General features: G+C 42.1%; 1 protein-coding gene across 11 annotated transcripts in view; it reads left to right on the forward strand.

Annotated features, from left to right (window-relative positions):
- The window catches only part of ZNF131 (zinc finger protein 131), a 33,683-nt gene that overhangs the window by 5,680 nt on the left and 6,007 nt on the right, over positions 1 to 21,996 (forward strand). For 9 of the 11 annotated variants that reach the window (XM_060092847.1, XM_060092848.1, XM_060092851.1 and 6 more), the window contains 2 exons: positions 4,441 to 4,585; positions 15,419 to 16,104. In XM_060092847.1, coding sequence (XP_059948830.1) covers positions 4,441 to 4,585; positions 15,419 to 16,104 — 831 coding nt within the window. Of the gene's footprint in view, positions 1 to 4,440; positions 4,586 to 15,418; positions 16,105 to 21,996 lie in introns of those variants that run through there. The other 2 variants (XM_060092855.1, XM_060092857.1) reach the window with 2 other exon arrangements.

Genomic DNA, 21,996 nt, shown 5'->3' on the forward strand with positions numbered 1-21,996 from the left:
TTTCTCCAGATCAGTTAAATCGGTCTTTGAGGGGTGAGATCCAAGCATCTGTATTTAAAAAGTTCTCTAGGTCCTTGTTATTCAAGGTGTGGTCTGAGGATCCGTAATGCATGGGCATCACCTGTGAGCTTGTTAGAACTGTAGACTCTCAGGTTCCACCCTAGACCTACTGAATCAGAACAGAATCCTCAGATGATTCCTTTGTACAGCAAAGTTAGGGCAGCACTGCCCTAGGACAAGTCCAGTATGCAGCCAGTGTTGAGAACCACTGCCTTATAGGGTTTTGTAAAAGCAAATGTATGTAAAGAGAATTTAAATTGTAATATGCTCTATGAGTATAAACTGTCATTAGATGCAAGCTGAGCCGGCTCTCTCCCTGTTTTCTGGGTCCCTGGTGAGCTAAGTTACCTTTGATTAGGACTGCAGGTTCACGTTTGATTTAAGTCAAAATTGTTGTCCTTGAAGCCAGTTGCATCCCAGCTCAGCTCTGTGACTTGGATTCACACCATATAAAATCTTCAGCAGACATTCACTCCCTTGTTCAGAACACAACAGCCTTCTCCTAACCTGAGCCTCCAATTTTCCAAATCCATTCTTTTTTTTTTTTAAGGAATTTTGCCTTTTAAAAAAAAAATTATTTATTTATTTATTTATTTATGGCTGTGTTGGCTCTTTGTTTCTGTGCGAGGGCTTTCTCTAGTTGCGGCAAGTCGGGGCCACTCTTCATCGTGGTGCACGGGCCTCTCACTATTGCGGCCTCTCTTGTTGCGGAGCACGGGCTCCAGATGTGTAGGCTCAGTAATTGTGGCTCACGGGGCTAGTTGCTCCGCGGCATGTGGGATCTTCCCAAACCAGGGCTCGAACCCGTGTCCCCTGCATTGGCAGGCAGATTCTCAACCACTGTGCCAACAGGGAAGCCCCAAATCCATTCTTTACTTCTCCTGAAACCACAGATCCATAAGCACCTAGTTTCTCTCAAACAGCAACTCTACCATCGCGTCCAAAATCTTAGCCCCTAATATCAAGGACAAAACATCCAAGCACATATTCATACATCCTATTTGAGTAGGAGTTTTCCACCAATTGAGGAATTCTGTAAGACTGTAGAAATTCCAGAATGCCCACCCCCCACTTTTGCCTCTTCCTAAGGGGAAAAATGACTCAGGTTAAGTGTTTATATTAACATTTTTCTTAGATACTTCTTCAGAAAAATTGTATATTATGAAAGGAGTAAGGAATTGAGAAAATGGGCTGAAATTTGAAAGTTACTAAACTAGTCCTGATAGAGTATAAAATATTTTTGCAGCTGTACATCATCTACCAACCCTTCACTTATCTGGGCAGGTGTTATAAGTTTGGTTCCTGTTAGCTAATTAGATCAGTGGCTTATTCCTAGGACCAGTGTTGGACCGGCCACATAAGAAGCACTTAGGGGGCTTCCCTGGTGGCGCAGTGGTTGAGAGTCTGCCTGCCGATACAAGGGACACGGGTTCGTGCCCTGGTCCAGGAAGATCCCACATGCCGTGGAGCGGCTAGGCCCGTGAGCCATGGCTGCTGAGCCTGCGCGTCCAGAGCCTGTGCTCCACAACGGGAGAGTCCACAGCAGTGAGAGGCCGCATACTGCAAAAAAAAAAAAAAAAAAAAGAAGCACTTAGGGTGGGCTTCCCTGGTGGCTCAGTGGTTAAGAATCCGCCTGCCAGTGCAGGGGACAAGTGATCGATCCCTGATCTGGGAAGATCCCCAGTGCCGCGGAGCAACTAAGCCTGTGCGCTACAACTACTGAGCCTGCGCTCTAGAGCCCGCCGCGAGCCACAACTACTGAGCCCATGCGCCTAGAGCCTGTGCTCTGCAACAAGAGAAGCCACTGCAATGAGAAGCCCGTGCACTGCCACGGAGAGTAGCCCCCGCCCGCTGCAATTAGAGAAAGCCTGTGCGCAGCAATGAAGACCCAGCGCAGCCAAAAATAAAACAAACAAATAAATAAATTTATTTTAAAAAGAAGCACTTAGGTGCTTATAAAAAACAGTTCCCTATCCCAGTTTTGATTCTGGAGATCAGGGACCCATGCTTAAGTCTACAGGTGATTCTGATTAACCAAGATTGGGAACTAAGTCCACAAATTCTTGGAGGCCAGTTGCTTCTTGAAATTACTAATTTTTAGAGTTTTCTGTGGTAATCCACTGTGTGTATTACATAATACTCCCATTGGGGTCTGGGGCAATATCCTATAACCAAATAATAATCCAGTGTATTATTAATAAGCAGCATAGCTTATTAATATTTACTCTAAGTGGGATAAAGATTATAAATAGCCTCATGTCAGTTCAGATCAAATTTTGCTGCCAAATTTATGGGAAAACTTCTGGTTTTAAGAGATTTGGGGGACTTTGGAAATATGAGTAAAAGATTACAGTCCTGTAGTGAATGAGACATGGATATTCAAACTCTTCCAAGAAGGAATGTTTCATACCATCATCCTATTTAAAAATCTTTATCATGCACTTTGGAGTCAAGCCATCTGGGTTTGATTCTAGTATTATCACTTAATAACTATGTGACTTTCACGAGTTACTTAAGTTCTCTGTGCCTCAATTTCCTCATCCGTAAAATGGGGATTATAATAGTACTTCATAGGGTTGTCAGGAGGATTAAGTCAGTTGATGATTTGCAAAGTGTTTAGAGTCCTGCCTGATACGTATAGTAGGCATACATATGTGTGTTTGATTAAAAATCAAAATCTCATTCTGCGTCAGGAAAAATTTACACATTGTTTTTAGGAAAGATTTCTGTTGCACTTTTAAATGTTTGGTCAAAACAACTTAAAAAAAAAACCCAGCAAAATCTAGTTGTCTGTTCCTCAGGCTACTCTCATATAATAAAGAACATGGTTAAAAGACAACCAGGAGAAAAAAGATTAGGGGACCCAATAAATTAGCCATTAATGAATCCAGTTATTTTTAGTTTGCTTATTTGGTAGCATGTAAATTGGTCATATTACATTATATTTTATGGTGCTTCTCAATATTCAGATTGTTTTCAGGCATTTTGAAGATGAGTTTTCTGAGGCTCAGAGGTTCTGACTTGCCCCAGATTGCACAGGTTATGGAGAGACTGAACTGAAACTTGAAAGTTGTCTTCCTGAACGATATTTTTTCCTAACACAAATAGAAGATGGTGGATATTCCACCAGTATTCTTACTGTTGTCCTGAAGGCCACATTCAGGTGTATAAAGTACATGGGAAGAACATAAAAATATTTTTTCTTTTCCTATTTTTTTTTCTTTTTTGGCCACCCAGATCGGCTTGTGGAATCTTAGTTCCCCAACCAGGGATTGAACCAGTGCCCTTGGCAGTGAAAGGGTGGGGTCCTAACCACTGGACTGCCAGGAAATTCCTGTTTTGTATTTGTAATTGTGCATATTGTGTGCAGCTTGGTCTTGGGCATTTCTTAGCATAAAAAAAAATCTATAAAAACAAGTTTTCTCTTTGTTCCTGTCAGTAGCTTTTCATAGCCTTGCATTAGCAGACTGAAACAATATTATATAGCTTTGAAGAGCACAAAGAGGTCGAGTATCATTTGGGGCCAAAATTTAAGCAGAAACTTGGAAGGAAAGCTTGGAATTGTGGAAGCTTAATTCTGAAAGTGACTTTAGCCTTTATCCATTTATACCTACTTTGTGTGCCTGCATTTTAGGAAGCATTGTGTTAGATACTGTGAGGTGGGTGTAGAGGCAGATTTCCGTGAAGTAGCTTATAGTCAAGAGTTGTCCATGAATTCTAACTATAAGACCAGGTACAGAGTTCAGCCTGAGGGAACTATTAAAGAGGTTCATTAAAGATGTGGCATTAAAATTGGTCCTTCAAGGGTGGTAGGATTTGTCGAGGTAAGGTGATTAAGCATTCAGGATGGAGGGTGTTAAGGAAGGCAAGGAAATTCTTAGAAAGTGAAGGGTTTGTTTGAGGATCAGTATATAGTGTGGGCTTGATATAGTTTAAAATTTGGAAGGAAAAATAGTGGTAAGTAGAAAAATAATGTGAAGGACCTTGAAATAAAGGCAGAGTGGTACTGAACTTTATTTGCTAAGCTTTTGAAAGCTCTTGATGATTTTGGAGCTGAGTTGACACAGAGCTCCCTGGCAGGCAACATAGCATGTCTGATGTAATAGCCCATTCGTGTATTTGAGTGATAGATTTTACTGTTCTGTAAGAGCCTTAGGAAGTCTTTGGGAAAGATCTTAAAGTAGTTCGCTAGTTAGTGCTGAACTTGGCTACAAAATTATTATACTGTAAATGAGAATTCTGCCAGGAAATTATCTTCCAAAATGACAAATACTAATCATTTTCCAAACACTGGGCTTCTGTTTTTTTCTTTAATAAATGTTATAAGATGTGAATCAATGTGAATACATGTTAATGCATGTCTTTTTTTTTTTTTTACAGGTGTTAGTAAAATGGCCTTTCGTCATTTGATTGAGTTCACATATACAGCAAAATTAATGATACAAGGAGAAGAAGAAGCCAACGATGTATGGAAAGCAGCAGAGTTTCTACAAATGCTTGAAGCTATCAAAGCCCTTGAAGTCAGGTAATTACTTATTTCCTTAATGGGGAACAAATAGTTATATTCAGTCATGTTCACCCTGACTGTTAGTCAAGAATTTACTATGTCATGCCATAAGGAACGGATTTCCTTAATGAGGCAGAGATAGTTATAGTCAGTCATGTTCACCCTGTTAGTCAAGAATGTATTGTATGTATCATGCCGTAAAGAGCTGATGTTTTGAAATTAAGAATATGTATTTAAGGATCTATAAAGTCCTACTGGTTATGATTGTTCTTTCCCTCACGCTTGATTTCTTGTCCGTATGTAAAAACTGTGCTAATATTAACTCAGGTAGCATCTTTTGTTTCTAATAAAATAAAGAGGACTAGGCATCTTTTTAGGAGTTCTCTGGGTTCCTATAAACTATTCTGTGGATTCAGGTTGTTAATTGTACCAAGACTTACTCTAAAAACAGTTTGGCTTACAAAGATTAATATGGTACTGTTTAAAAATAAGTGAGGAGGGGCTTCCCTGGTGGCGCAGTGGTTGAGAGTCCGCCTGCCGATGCAGGGGACATGGGTTCGTGCCCCGGTCCGGGAAGATCCCACATGCCGCGGAGCGGCTGGGCCCGTGAGCCATGGCCGCTGGGCCTGTGCGTCAGGAGCCTGTGCTCCGCAACGGGAGAGGCCCGTGTACCGCAAGAAAAAAAAAAAAAGTGAGGAAATCGGTGAAGATATAAGAAATAGGCCAGGTGGAAGTGATAATCAGTGAAATGTGATAGCCAAAATGCATGCTGTTTAAGTCTGTACACTTGCTAGATGGGCCGAGTCTAGCTCTGAGTTCTGAAGTACCTAGCGCAAAGAAAAAGGGGGGAAAAACACCTCAGTTACATTATTTATAATAAGATGAGAACAAATCAGTTTAGGAGCCATTCTTGGTTTTAAAACACACAGTTTCTCATAGGACGTTATTAGGAAAACATTAAGTGATATAATGAATAGAGACCTCAGCATCTTACATAATGAATAGTGGCATGGTAGTGTCTAAGAACAAGAGCTCTGGAGTCAGACTGCCTCGGTCTGCTATCAGCTGCTCAGTTGCCTTATCTGTCAAACGGGGATAAAAATGGTACTTTCTACATAGGATTATTTGTGAGGGTTGAATGAATGAATGTAAAGTGGTTAGCATGGAGTCTGGCACGGGGGTTGTTATTATCTCCTGGCTTTGTTTCTTGTGACCCTCAATATAGGTCATTGGTATAACACTAATGTGCAGTTTGGTAAAATCAGTTTCACGTGGGACAGAATGATCTAGTCTGACTCACTGATGTGGTTCAGTCAAAAGATATAACTTGGAATAACTAAGAAATAATTGAACTGTAGTCATCCAAAAATACTCTTTCTCCTAATGAGCTTTTAATTAGTTTGGTGACAGAGTTCAAGATTAGACTTTTCTGACAAGAGCGTGGTGTATATATTTTCTCTGATGACTACTGCTTGGCACATAGTAGGTGTGCAGTAAACATTTATGAATGGATGAATGGGTGCATGCCCATTAAAACCAAGCCAGTATTCTCCTGCAGAGAGAGCTAAGACACGGCTAGCAAAATAGAGGTGTGTTGAGGATATATACCTGATTAGGTCATACCTTCTCAATATGGAGGTAGGCTAGGGGAATATATATGCATGGGGCAACATCAGATTTGTGGTTAGATCCTGTATGAGAACTTTTTGAAAACATGTTCTGTGTGGTCCCTTTGCTGCTCATGGTAGCGAGTAGCATCTTACTACAGGGAAAGTTCTGAGTAACAGAACATTGGAATATATTCTGTGACAACGGCCCAGGTTGGATTTGGTAGGCATTTAATTGAGTTCATGTGTCTAGTCATTGGGTAAGAACAGCTGGGTACAGCTGTTTTACTAGGCCTATTTAGAACCTTTTAGAAGGTTTATTATTATAAGACTGGGATCCTTATAATAATTATAACCATCAGCGCTTTACAATATAAATATAGTAGCATGTTGAATTGTTTCATGAACCAGTTAGGCATGCAGTATACTCTGAAGAATTCTTCAGAAAGATAGCAGTATTACATATTGGCTGTTTATAATTGGCTGTGTATAATGTTATACAATTTAGGAATAAAAATTACATAATGTAGTTGTATTTAAATCAGCTGGTGAAGGCAACTCTATTGAGTAAGCTATTGTATAACTGTTTTGCAGGTATGGAAGGTGAATAAGGCTCTTCTCACATTTGCAATATGCAAGTATTTTTGGAATATAGTGTACACTTTTTGAATGGCACTGAAAAAAAATACTAGGACCTTATTTTGCTGAAATTGCATCATTGTTTATTTAAAACTGTAGGAGAAGATTCCTGTTATTTGTTAGGAAGAAGCATTTGCCTTACAGATTTTTTCCTCCCCAGCCTTTTAAGATGTAATTTACATATAATACAATTCACCCATTTTAATGTAGAGTTTGAATTTTGTTAATTGTACACAGTGGTGTAACCACCACCACAATCAAGACATAAAAACATTCCCATCACCCTAAGTTTTCTTATGACCCTGCAGTCGACCCTGATCCCCAGCCCCAGGCAACCAGTGATCTGATTTTTATCACTGTGGCTTTATCTTATTTAGAATGTCATATAAATGGATTCCTAAGGCGTGTAGTCTTTCGTCTTTGACTTTCTTCACTTAGTGTCATGTTCTAGAGGTTTGTCCATGTTGTTGTGGGTTCCTTTTTATTGCCGATTATTATTCCATTGTATGGATATACCATCTGTTATGGACATTTAGGATGTTTCCAGTTTTTGACTGTTACAGGTAAAAGTGGCTACGAATGTTTGTGTGTAGGTCTTTGGACATATGGTTTTATTTCTCTCAGTAAATACCTAGTATTGGAATAGCTGGGTTGCATGGTAGATGTATTTAATTTTTTTTTAAGAAACTGCCAAACTGTTTTCCAAAGTGATACATTCCAACTTGCAGTGTATGAGAGTTGCAACTGCTCCACAGCCTTGCTAATACTTGGTATGATCATACTTTTTCATTTTAGCCAAGTTGGTAGGTATATAGTGGTTTTAATTTGCATTTCCCTAATGACTAATGATGTTGAGCATTTTTTCATGTGCTTTTTTGCCATCTGTTTATCTTTTTTGGTGAAGTATCTTTTGCCCATTTTTAAAATTGGGATATTGTCAAGAACTGACAGGTGGAGGACTTTATCCTATTTGCAAGCTAATAAGTTGGCCTGCCACATTTTTATGGATGCTGGCAGAAAACATGAAACTCATGAGTCAGAAAGGACTTTATTTCTCTCACAGCATATGGAGCAGCATGAGTTTCATGTTCATATCAACATGAAGCTCATGATGCCCCCCCCCCCCCGCCCCGAGTCCAGTGGGGAATGATGCAGTGGCCTCGCTGTGTACCGTGCTCACAGTGGTTTACATCACAGTTGAGGAACTCTGGGCTTTAGGAAACCCAAATCTTTTATAATGAGCTGTAAGCAAACCTGCCCAGCTTTTGCCCCAGAGGGGCTGTTATCTTTATTATTCTGTATAATAAACGAACCTGCCCTCCATTCTGGTGGAAGACAGGCTCTATTTTCTAAGGCAATTTGCTGTACAGACAACCTTGAAAAGATAGAACAAAAGACTGCCAGTGTGTTTGTGTATAAGATATGCAGAAACATGAGGGATCCATGGAGAGTTTTCTTCTACACTGTTTTAGCTTCTGGTGAATTTTCCCATGAGCACACTACTCCGTGACCACTCTGATTGATCTGACAAATAGGGGACTGGGACCTAATCCATTCAGTTTTCCTTACACTGGATTTAATTAAGACAGCTATCAGCAGCACTCCAAGTAGCAGGATGTGGCCACCCTGCAGTGCTAAGCTTAAGCGTGCACGTACCCCCCCTAAGGTCCTACACTCAACCAATTGAACTAATCCCTAGAAAGCCAGGTGGCTTTCTCCTTTAGTTTGTGTATTGACTTTTCCACTTAGCCCTAAGCATTAATCTAAGTATAGCAAGATGTTTTAGCCATTGCACAGTCTGAGCATTGGTCCACAGGGAGGAAGTCTAAGGCAAGTCTAGCCTCTATAATAACCCTGGCCAGTGATTTGAGGCTGACATGAATACCTTCCAGAGCCCAAGTGGTGTCATTGATCACATTGTCTTGAGTCAGGCACAAATTTTCTACCACCTTTTTATTTGGATGACTCCCATTGTAGAGAAAACTGCCCGTAGGGCTTGCATAAATGAGTCAGTTATTCCTCCAGGATGCTCCCCCAAGTAACCAAGGGTTACTTTTCTTCTTTTGGCTGCCCAGGCGGCATGTGGGATCTTAGCTCCCTGACCAGGGATTGAACCCGCGCCCCCTGCATTGGAAGTGTGGAGTCTTAATCACTGGACTGCCAGGAAAGTCCCAAGGGTAGCCTCATTTTGGAGAGACCTCCATGGTCATCTGAGAACTAAAGTGATCTACTAGTGGTGTTTCCCTGAACACTGGATGGTCCCTTCTTCCCACCTCAGAGTTGCAAGGCATATTTTTGGGAGGGAAGGAAGTTAGTACTTGGCTTCCATACAGGACGTATAGTTGTTTGTGCCCCCAAAGGGGGACCTTCGTCAGTCAGGGGCACAGGTTGACATTGTCACCAGCATTGTCTCCCTCTTTCCCAGCTCAGAATGATTGGGTCTAGGCCTTGTTTTTGGACTGAATGTCTGAGGGCAGCCAGTTCGGTCTGTTCTGTTTATCCTGAGCACCTGGATGCCAGCTGAATGGCAGTCAGCCACCTCGCGAACTGAGCCTCAGCTTTGGGAATGGTAGTGGGCCAACATCTCGTGTTTTGCATGGGGCATGCAGGACGCTTGACCATCCCCTGCTGTTTGCAAAATACTTCTCGGTAAAGTTAAGGGAGATGGTGATCCAGTTGTCAGAGCCCTCTGGCGTGGGATGGCAGATCCAGCACGTTTCAGCAGTGGGGGGGAGCTGCATGAGAGCCTCTTCCTAGCTGAGGAAGGCTCTAAGAGCGGTTCTGAAGAACAAAGGTTTTTAATGTCCCTTCTTCCCCCATACCTCCTGGAGTCTAAGAGGTTCTCTCTCCAGGTTCCAGGGTGGTGGTTCTCCCTCCAACTCCACAAAATCAGTGTATCCCATTCTAGTAGCTGTAACTTAATCCCTTTTCCAGTCATTTCTTCCCCTTACCCAGACCTTTTATCTGGAATGGTCAGGGACAAGAATATTTTATAAAACTTAAGAGACCCGTTATGTCTCCCACTTTGGCTCACAAGGGCCAATCTGATTGTACTTGGCAAGCAGTATATTCAACCAGGTGGTCATTACTCTTAGGATCTAAGATGATGTCCATTCAATAAGAGAATCCAGATGGCTGAACTTGAACTAGGTTTGAATCTGCTAGGCCCACTTTTGACCAGGCTGTCACCTGGAAGTGGTACCAACCAGGCCGTCCCAGGGTTGCCATTAGGCAGAAGGAAAAAGATTGTGTCTGAGAATGGTCGGGACAGATCCTGAACTTCCATTTAGGTTTATGTAACTTCCCACCCCATTAGGCTTGATCATTACCCAGGAGGCAGCTAAAAACAGATCCTTTTCCTGGGAGAGCTGAGTTTGATGACCAAACTGCCTTACTAGGACCTTTGGACAAGGAGGAAGTGAGGGAAGTAGAGTCTGAAATCTTTTTGAGTCAGTAATTGAGGAAACTATTGTAATTCTCTACAATATCAGTATCTGTGGATGGCAGGGAGCTTGAAAGTTTTAACAATACCTTGACTAACAGCCAATTGAATAGCTTTTGGTGCATCATTATCAGACTGCAGATGGTCCAGAAAGCTAAACATATGACACAGCTTAGTTTCAAGAGCCATCTGGTGTGGCCAGAACCAACTGCTCAGACTGGAACAGCAACAGTGTAACCTGAAAAAGTGTCAGTAGTTGTGAGGCATCAGGGATAGCCCTGAGATGGGGTGAAAGGTCTAGTGTAGTCAGCCTGCCAGGAACAGTTGGACACAATGCCCTGTATGATTTGGCCTCATTCACCATGAAACAAACAGGCCAACTTTGGCAGGTGTCACAAGTCTGACATGCGGTAGCAACTTCTCCATCAGAAGCATAGGGTCTTTGAATTTCTGCCCAGTCTCTGATGGTGGATGTGTCACCATGTTCACAATAATGTTGGGCCTAGGTGGCAGTGATGGAAGTCTGGGCAGTGTAGGTTGATAAGCAACTTGATTCCAGTTGGTATCAGAGAACAGGCTTTTACCATGAGCGTCTAATCAGTTATCCAGAGAGTTGAAACAATAGCTGCTCTTCGTTGCCACAGTTGTGGAAAGATGGGTGTCTAATCTGCCAAGACTTGCAGGTCTCCCAGACAGCTTGGCCATTGCAACAGCCCAAGAGTCAGTAAAAATACAAGGCTCATAGTGGAGAGTGTCGTCCAGAGCGACAAAGACAGCCTTGAGTTCTGCCTTCTGAGCAGAGCAGCCATGTCCACTTTTGGTTTTGCAAAGTTGGTGTTAAGGCTGAGCATCCGCAGCAGCCCAGTGAATACCATCAGCCTTCAGCTTAGCCAAACCATTAGTGAATCAAAGACCCCATCGATCTAGTGGCTTTCTTTGGGCAGCAGCGTGGGGGAGCCACCACTTTCTCACGTAAAGCCGAGAGACCAACTGCTTTCTTGACTGTCACTATTTCTTTATGACCAGTGAGACTTGTTGGGCACATCTTACCTTGCTAGTCATGAAGTCTTAGTTAACACACTCCCAAACGGCAGTATCAGGCTAGAGAGCCTCAAAGTTTTCATGGATCAGGCATCACTTTTTTAACAAGAGTCCAGTAGCAAGCTAATCCTTTCTTGTCAAAGGGAGCGTACCTTGTAGCCATGTCAGGGAATTGGCAAGTCCAAAATCCAGGGAATACCTTGGGGTGGAGACGACCTCCCGTTGCCAGAAGCTCTAATCTGCAAAAACCATCAGTCTCAGAGACTTACAGCTCAAAGAGGTCGTTAGGGTTTTGGGCCCCGGAGGTAGAGATTGTGCCACAGCTTGGTGGAAAATTCCAATGCAGCCTGTTGGTTGGAGCCCCACTTAAAAGACGCTGTTTTGCAGATTGACTGATACAACGAAGAAAGTAGAATGTGCAGGTGAGGCACATATTGTCTCTAGTACCTAAAAAGTTCAGTAAGATGCTGGGCTTCATTTTTGGTGGGAAGAGGGAGGAGGTGAAAAAACAGGTTTTCTTTTACTGCTGCAGGGGATTGAGTGTTGTGAATCTGCCTGTCTAGTCCCAAGAAACTCTACCTGGTGAGCAGTCCTCTGAATTTTGCTGGGATTTATCAGCAACCTCTGCTGGTAGAGGTGTCATAACACTACGGTCAGGGCCTTTGAGACTGAGACTTCTGGCTTGCCAGTCAGTAGGATATCAACAGTATAGTACAAATTTTAGATATCAAAAGATAAGACTCTTGTGCTGAATTCTGACCCAGCTACTGGTGGCTAACGTAGGGGAGTTTGTTCCAGTAGCTCTTCTCTACATCTGGCTCTTCTCAATTGGGATGTTCCGTCTCTGGTACTTATGGGATGAGAAGTGGTAAATGCACGTGCCATACCAATCCCTGCTGTGCATTCAGATGTCAAAGCAACAACAGTATGTAGAATCAGGCCCACCCACAGGGTCAGGACAGCCTCCCTTTCCTGCTGTGATCCTTGCCCAAGCCGCATCAGTTGAATGTAAGTGCCTCCTCTCTGTGGAACCAGGTGGGATGGTGAGTTGGACACCTGCTGGATAAAACAGAGCCATGGAAGTTTGAGCCTCTCCCATTCTTGAGTTTTCCTCAGCATACTTGGCTGCATACATGGTGTCTTCACTGTTTACCCTTGGGAACAAGGAGACCTTGGCTCCAACCCTAATTATCTTTCTCCAAGCCGGTGAGGTCAAGTTAGAGGCAACGGGAAGGTAGAAGGAGGGGAAGTGGTGTGGAGGGAGAAAGTGATTCTCTGCCAGTGCGCAAGGCACATTTTGGTTTCAAGCAGCACTGGAGCTGCATGTGGCTCAGCCAAACAAACCTCCAGTGTTTTCAGCCCACTCAGAGCCCTCTATCAGGCAGCAAAGTCATCACTACTGACACTGTCAGTGTCAGTTTGGGGGACCCCTTGATTCAGTAGCCCCATCCACATTGATTTCTGGTTGGGGCCATGTGGTTTATGCCTTTTAGCTGACTCAGACTTGACTTCTGCAGTGGTGGTTTTTTTTCAATAGTGTAGCTTAATCTTGGACATTTGCTGCCCCACTGTCATGATAACATCTCTTACACTTTTTCCTGGTCTAACATAACAGGGGGCTTTTCAGCAGGCCTGACCAAAGAATTTTATATTACTTTGGATCCTTTTTTCATTCCCCAGTGACTCATCTTCATCAGCATTATAAACCCAGTTGAGCAGGAAGACTCTTAACTAGTCAATGCCTCATCGTAGGAATTTGCTTCAGAGAAGTCTCTCCAAGAGCATCCACAGCACCCATAGGGCAGCCAGGACCCACTGCAAAAAAACTCAAACCTTTTACAGTCATCTCCAAATAGATCTCAGGTGGACATGACAAACTGCAGGAGGAGCTGAGCCCTGAGATGGCCCAGGTGTTGCAATTCTTCCTTGCTCTACAAGCATTATGTTGCCCCCTCATCTCCCATGTGGACCAGCCAAAGTTCTAATGACTCAACTGGTTTCTGCTCGTAGCAGTTGTGAATTTCCCTCCTGGCACACTTGGTTTAGGTACATGTGACAGTAACTTGTCTGTAAAGGGGCAGAACCTTCTGTCTCCACCCTCCTACTCCCTTTGAATCTTAGTGTTAATTGTTACTGTGGGCAGACTTCAGGCTGACCACCCAATTGGCAGGGAAGTCCTCCGCTGCCTCCCCCACCCCTAGCAAGTTTGCAGCAACTGGGACACCATTCCAGTTGAGTACTGCCCAGTACTCATCCTGTAACCACCTTCTCAGTTTTTCCTCATTAATAGGTGTTTTCGTTTCCTGGGGCTACCATAACAAAGTACCATGAACTGCATGTCTTCAAACAACATGAATGTATTCTCTCACAGTTTTCGAGGCTAGAAGTCCTAAATCAAAGTGTTGGTAGGTCCATGTTCCCTCAAAAGCCTCTAGGGGAGAATCCTTCCTTGCCCTTTCTAGTTTCTGGTAGCCCCAGGTGTTCCTTGGCTTGTGGCAGCATATCTCCAATCTCTACCTGTATCTTCACATTGCCATCTTCCGTCAGTGTTTTCATATGGCCTTCTCTTCTTTGGGTCCACATGTCCCTCTTATAAAGACTTAGTTAGAGTAGGGCCTGCTCTAGTGACCTCAGCTTAACTTGATTGCATCTGCGAAGACAATTCTAAATAAGGTCGCATTCACAGATACCAGGGGTCAGGACTTCATCATATCTTTTAGGGGCACACAGTTGAACTCAGAGCAATAGGCAAATAAGTAGAGGACCATTTATTGCCCAGTTGACCAAACAATTTGGTAAACAGGTTTACTGCCAGCTCTAGTAGACTTCCTCAAATTCCATTTGCTCTGTGAGGTTTCATCCTTCCTGTTCCAGAAAGCCTTGTCTTTTTCAGCACCCTGTTCTTGGTTGCCAAACTTTGGCAAGATCTGTGAGGGATCTGAGTTTTTATCCTACTTGCAAGCCAAGAAATTATCCTGCCATGGTTTCATGGATGCTGATAGAAGATAACAGGACTCGTAGGTCAGAAAGAAGGACTTTATTATTCTCTGCACAGCAGGCAGCATGAGTTTTCTATTTGTGCCACTTTTCCCTTCCTCAAGTCCCACAGGGGTAACATAGAGTGGCCCAGGTGAATGCTCTGCATGTGGTCATTTTTCATCACAGCTGAAGGATCTCCAGCTTAGGAAACCAAAATCTTTTAGAATGGGCTGCAAACAAACCTGCCTGACCTTTATCCCACAGTGGGGGATATTATTATATTGGACAGTAAGTAAAGGTGTCCTCTTCTCCAGTGGGAGCCACTCTATCTTCCCAGGCTGTTGGCTCTTCAGCAAACAAACATCCTTGAAAACTAGTCCAGAACCAAAGCTGTCAATTCACAAGATACGCAGAAACACAAGGGACTCATGGGGAATTGTCTCCCAACAGTTGTCCTAAGCCGTTGAGTTCATTGAATTGTACGAATTCTTTTTGTATTCTCTATATAAGACCTTCGACAGATATATGTTTACAAATATTTTCTCCTGGTCTATGGTGTGCCTTTCTGTTAACTGTGTATTTCAAAGGACCAAGTTTTTAATTTTGATGAAATCCATTTTATCAATGTTTGCTGAAAGTCTCTGCTTTCTGTGTGCTATTTAAGAAATCTTTCAATGTTGCAAAGATTTTTATCCTGTTTTCTTCTAGAAGTGTAATAGTTTTAGTTCTTACATTTAAGTCTATGATCCATTTTTAATTTTTTTGTGTATAATAGGGTAAGGGTCAAGGTTTATTTTTACCATATAGATACCAGTTGTTTCAACACCACTGTTTTATATTTTCTCCATTAAATTACTTTGGAACCTTTTTTCAGAAGTCAGTTGACTATATATATATGTAGATCTATTTCTGGACTTTATTCTCTTCCATTAATCTCCATGTGTATCCTTTCACCAATATCACATTGTCTTAATTTTGTAGCTTTATAGTAAGTCTTGAAATCAGGTAGTATAAGTCTTACAGTCTTGTTTTCTGCCTTTCCATACAAATTTTATTATCAGCTTATCAATTCTTCCAAAAAGCCTGGTAGGATTTTGATTGATCTTATAGATTTTTTTAATCCATACATATTGTGTATTTCAGGAACAAAGAAAACTCAGCTCCACTAGAGGAAACTACCACAGGAAAAAGTGAAGCAAAAAAAAGAAAGATTGCAGAAACTTCAAATGTTATCACTGAGTCATTGCCGTCTGCAGAATCTGAACCTGTTGAAATCGAGGTGGAGATTGCTGAAGGCACAATCGAAGTGGAAGATGAAGGCATTGAAACGTTAGAGGATGTGGCTACTGCCAGGCAGTCCATAAAGTATATTCAGAGCACAAGTTCCTCTGATGATTCCGCTCTGGCATTATTGGCAGATATCACCAGCAAGTACCGTCAGGGTGATAGAAAAGGGCAGATTAAAGATGAAGATGGCTGTGCCTCTGACCCCACAAGCAAACAGGTAGAAGGTATTGAAATTGTGGAACTTCAGCTGTCACATGTGAAGGACTTGTTCCATTGTGAGAAATGTAACCGTTCATTTAAATTGTTTTACCATTTTAAGGAACACATGAAATCACACTCCACTGAGAGTTTCAAGTGTGAAATATGCAATAAAAGGTATCTTCGGGAGAGCGCGTGGAAACAGCACCTCAATTGTTACCACCTTGAAGAAGGTGGAGTCAGTAAGAAGCAAAGAACTGGGAAAAAAATTCACATATGTCAGTACTGTGAGAAACAGTTTGACCACTTTGGACATTTTAAAGAGCATCTTCGAAAGCATACAGGTAATTAGCAAATACTTTATGTTAAAAGTATAGATTTTCCACATTCTCTTGAAGCTAAGTGTCTAAATCCTTTTTTCTTATTTTAATTAGCACCACAGGAACCACTTCCTGTGTTCCCTAATGTGCCGGCTGAGCACACAGTGTTTTTATAATATTAGTTGAAATATTTATGCTTTCAAAGCAAAATCAGTACTAACTTTGAAAGTAATTTTCATTCTTACATCTTGCCAATTTTTATTTTTATTTTATTTATTTATTTTTTAAGATGTTGGGGGTAGGAGTTTATTAATTAATTTATTTATTTTTGCTGTGTTGGGTCTTCGTTTCTGTGCGAGGGCTTTCTCTAGTTGTGGCAAGCGGGGGCCACTCTTCATCGCGGTGCGCGGGCCTCTCACTATCGCGGCCTCTCTTGTTGCGGAGCACAGGCTCCAGACGCGCAGGCTCAGTAGTTGTGGCTCACGGGCCTAGTTGCTCCGCTGCATGTGGAATCCTCCCAGACCAGGGCTCGAACCCGTGTCCCCTGCATCGGCAGGCAGATTCTCAACCACTGCGCCACCAGGGAAGCCCCCAATTTTTATATATTTTTAAAAAATACATAAAACAGTTGGTGATTCTTTATTAAGGGTTATAGATTGTGAGATTTTAATTACAGTTGAAACTTCACTGTTAACTGTTTTTACTTTCCCTGCCTTATGTTAACACATTACATAGATGGGTACATTTGCAAACAATCCCAAATATGTTTATACCTTTGCATACATTTGGTTATCTGTTTTGACCTGGCAGATAGGAAGGCAGTATTTGTCCATCTCCTTCATCTCTCCAAGGGCAAACATGTCAGGACTGGTGCACAGCCAGGGAGGTGAAAAGGGTAAGGTCTCTGTACTCTCCTAAGAGCCATCCCAGACGTGAGGGAGACGTCCAGGAAGTCTACCTTAGAACCTCTGGCCCTTATAGTTCTGCATCCATCCCTGGGCCTATTTTTCTCCCTGTCAGATTCCCTGTCCTTGGTCCCACACCCCAGGCTTTCTCTGCTAGGTCTCCTGTGCCACACCACAGGAGTTAACACCACGAATGACTTGGAATCTTGGGGAGTCCCTAAACCCACTGTGACAAGGTGTGGGGAAGGCAGTTGCTGCAGAGTGCTAAGTGTCAGACTTCTGGACCTTTGTTCCCAAGTTCTTACTGTGTGAGATGGTTAAGGCTGTTGAGACTGTTAATACAGTGAATACAATAGCGTTATCCGACACTATTCAGAACTTTCTCTTTGATGCTAGAGTTTGGAGAACTTTGGATGAAATTTTTTCATAGATCCCTTGCTGTCCAGAGTTGCTTGCTACATACTACTTGAAACTGAGAAAACAGATAGATTCAAATAGTGTGGATCCCTCACTATTCAAACCCTTGGTAGTAATACTCAGGAACTGGATAAATAAGTGAACAGCAAGGGAATCTCCTAATTTACTTAAAGGCTCACTATGAATTTAGAAAGCTTTAAGGTAACTAATTTGGGGTAACTAATAGGCATTCATGAAATCTTTGGGGGAAATGCTTTCTGGTTTTACAAACATTATATGTAAAGACCTGTTCTATATTTGGAAACTGCCTAAAGGTATAGTTTTTAGTTCTTAAAAAACAAATAAGCACCTATGTTAATGGTCTTCTGATGAACATGTTTGTGGTAACTGTGCATTAGTTTTGCAAAAGCATTGGTGTACCTGCAGCACAACTTAGTAAATAAATGTTACTTGGTAACTAGCACATTTTGATAGGAGTTTCCAGTACCCCAACAGATAATCACTTTTATATTATTTCCTATCAGTGTGAAAGTAGAAACAATTGTCTCTTTCACCTAAAACATTACCTAGTGACTTACCTGTTTGAACATAGGAAATGCAGACCATTTTGGAAGTTTTAAAATATACTTTCCAAGCCCTGCATATTGTATTTTGGATTGAACAGAAAAGTTTAGAGCTAAATCACATTATGGTTTTTTTTAAATTTATTTATTTTATCCATTTTTGGCTGCGTTGGGTCTTTGTTGCTGCACATGGGCTTTCTCTAGTTGTGGCGAGCCGGGGCTACTCTTCGTTGCGGTGCGCAGGCTTCTCATTGCAGTGGCTTCTCTTGTTGCAGAGCAGGGGCTCTAGGCGCATGGGCTTCGGTAGTTGCAGCACACAGGCTCAGTAGTTGTGGCTTACAGGCTGTAGATCGCAGGCTCAGTAGTTGTGGCGCACGGGCTTAGTTGCTCTGCGGCATGTGGCATCTTCCTGGACCAGGGCTTGAACCCGTGTCCCCTGCATTGGCAGGCGGATTTTTAACCACTGCACCACCAGGGAAGCCCCACATTATGTTTATTTATTTATTTATTTATTTGCGGTACGTGGGCCTCTCACTGCTGTGGCCTCTCCCGTTGCGCAGCACAGGCTCTGGACGCGCAGGCTCAGCAGCCATGGCTCACTGGCCCAGCCGCTCTGCGGCACGTGGGATCTTCCCGGACTGGGGCACGAACCCGTGTCCCCTGCATTGGCAGGTGGACTCTCAACCACTGCGCCACCAGGGAAGCCCCCCACATATGTTTTATGTCTGTTTCCCTTCAGAATTATGTGAGATAACTTAAGTACCTTAGTTAAGTAGTTGTTACAAATTACAGAACCAGATGCCCTTTGAAGGAACAGTTCAGTATGTAAAGCAAACTGAACTTTTACTGTCTTTTTTAACCTCAATCAATTATTGTACTAGTAATTAGTGACAAGACAGTAGCATATGTGATCAGTGATTTAGTAAATTCAAGAGGAACATAAGTAAACAGGGTTTTTAAAATAAATTTATTTATTTATTTATTTATTTATTTTAGGCTGTGTTGGGTCTTCGTTTCTGTGTGAGGGCTTTCTCTAGTTGGCGAGCGGGGGCCCCTCTTCATCACGGTGCGCGGGCCTATCACTATCGCGGCCTCTCTTGTTGCGGAGCACAGGTTCCAGACGCGCAGGCTCAGTAGTTATGGCTCACGGGCCCAGTTGCTCCACGGCATGTGGGATCTTCCCAGACCAGGGTTCGAACCCTTGTCCCCTGCATTGGCAGGCAGATTCTCAACCACTGCACCACCAGGGAAGCCCCCAGTAAACAGTTTTTAATTGTGTTTGTGTTAATAAAGGGTGGATCATTTTTCACTTATAATAAAGTAAGTGTAAAGATAAATGGTCCCGTTCCTGTTTCCTACTCTCAACATATACATGATACACCCCCCTCAATTTCATATTTTGCATACTTTCATTAGTTTAGTGCTTTGGTTTCTTGTATGTTCTTAAAGCATGCACAGTAATCCACGCTTGATTTGCAAAATTTTGGCTGTTACTTGTCCTGAATTATTGTTTCCATCTGGATAATAGTGATGATAATGCCAGCCTGCTAGGTCATGGAGATAAATTTTAGAGTCCCTGCCTTCAAGGAGTTCAAAGTTACGTTAGGGGAGACAAGCAGGCACAATCAGCTAAGTGCTGATAGAGGTAAGCACAGAGTCTTATGGGAATGCCTGCTTGTGCTGTTTATGATGAAGGAGACAAGGATGGCTTCCTAGAGGGTTTACCCTATGACTCCCAAAGGAAAAGGAGTTAGCCAGGAGATGAGCGTTCCAGACAAAAGAAATTAAGTGTACACAGACATAGAGGAGAGATAAGTCACTCATTTGGAGTACTTGCTAGCAGGTTGTTATGACTGGAGGATTGGGTCCAAATGCCAGGAGATGCAGCTAAAGAGTTTGGAGGGCTGACCATGTGGCATGCACTTAGGCATCATGGACGATCTCCCAGTGGTTCAAGGACAAGAGAGAAAGTGATGGGACATGAGGCTAAGATCATGTAGTTATTTTCATTTAAGTGTTCTAAATGAGTTTGGATTTTTATCTTGAAAGACTCTGGGTCACTTTAAAGAAATTTAAGCCAGGGAGTTTTCTGATTAAATTTGTGCTTTAGAGAGAGAGAACTGGCAGGGTAGATTGGAGTGGGTGAAGCCTACTGGGTCTAATTCGAAGGCTGTTGGAGTAATCTAAACAAGGATGGGGGATTGAATAAAGGCAGTAATAGTGAAAAAGGGTTGGAGATAGAACATTAAGTAGGCAGAATCAACAGGGTTTGGTGATTGGTGAGATGTAGGGGTAAAAGAGAAGGTGACTCCCAGCTTTCTGATTTGGGTGGCTACATGATTGGAAGTTTATTAATTTAGAAAGAAAAATATAGAAGGGTAAGATTTGTGGGTGGGGGGAGAGAGCAGATATATTGACAGATATGCCTGTGGGACACCGCATGTGAAAGAATCCAAAGATGACCTGTAACCATGTTTTCAAATAATTGTTCCCTAGTTGCCCAGAGAGGTAGTGTGGAATTGTAGAAAAAAATCTGGGTCCGGAAACCATAATTAGATTCAGGCTCCAGGTTTTTTTGTTTTTTTTGTTTTTTGGCCACACCGCGCAGCTCTCGGGATCTTAGTTCCCTGACCAGGGATTGAACCCTGGCCCTGGCAGTGAAATTGTCGAGTCCTAACCACTGGACCACCAGGGAATTCCCAGGCTCCAGTTCTGACATTTGTCAGCTTGATGAACTTTATCTTTGGGCCTCTTTCCTTGTCTGTGTAAATAAGAATAATGATGCCTACTTTACAGGGTTGTGACAAATAAGAGAAAATGATAAAAGCACTTGGAAGACTGTACTTTCTGCACATCTAAAGTATAATTAATCTCTTACAATTCCTGGATTTTATTGGGCTTAATAAACTAATTTTTTAAATAGCAGAAGCTCAAATGATGTGCACTGAAAAGTGAATCTCTTTCCTACTTAAATAGATCTCCCCAGAAGCAGTTGCTGACATCGTTTTCTTATTTATCCTTCCAGATACATTCTTTGCATTTTCAAGTAACCATAAACAGACACAGAAGTTTTGAAACAAACAAACAGGAGCATGCAATACAATGTTACGCCATTTAATTTATCTTGAACTCTTTAATGGGTGAAACATTCATGAATCTACTTAATTTTTTTCATTGTGGCTGCGTGGTATTTCAGTGTTTGGGTATGCCATAATTTACTTAACCATCCCTGTTGATACACTTTTAGGTTGTTGCTAGTCTTTTACTATTACACGCTGCGCTGTAATAAACACACCTGTACATAATCTTTGTGTACATGTTCAAATAACTTAATTTTTGACAGCAGAATTGCCAAGTCACAGAATATGTGCATTTTATATCTTGGCAAATATCAAATTGCCCTTTAAAGAGGTTATGACAATTTTTATCTGTAGGCTTCATTTATAGTGAAAAATTATACACTATTAAAACAAAACTATTCTAGTTAGCAGTATCTCCCAACATTTGGGGAGTTGTAAAGGAGTTTCTATACCAACAATAATTCTAGGCGATTAGGTCTTCTCTCTCAAATTAATTTTTTCATCTCATGAAAATTATATAAAAAATAAGCTATAATTGTTTTGTCAGGGATAAAACACAGCTCAGAGTTACTTGACTGTGTCTGTTCCACGTGAGTACGAGGGTCATGTCTAGGACCAGATCATCACTGAGGTTCCACCTCTGAAATCTTAGTCCTGTTCTCTACAAGCATCATCCCGTCTCTTGAATTCTCACCGCTTTCCTTACTTTGACTGTGGGAGTCTGCCTCATTTAGCCTTCCTGTCTTTCCATACCCCTTTCCACCTAGTTTACTGCCCCATTTCTGACGTTATCTTGTCCTCATTGTATATATCTTAAGTCACTTTTTCTTGTACTCTAAGCATATTCCCTTTGGCTTTTTTTTCCCCCCCACATTCAGTATTTTTATTTAATTTTTTAGCAGACAATTTACATACCTCCCCCACCCCTTTCTTTAAGTTAGTGTGACAATT

This window comes from Mesoplodon densirostris, chromosome 3 (genome assembly GCF_025265405.1).
Source record: "Mesoplodon densirostris isolate mMesDen1 chromosome 3, mMesDen1 primary haplotype, whole genome shotgun sequence".
Lineage (NCBI taxonomy): Eukaryota > Metazoa > Chordata > Mammalia > Artiodactyla > Ziphiidae > Mesoplodon > Mesoplodon densirostris.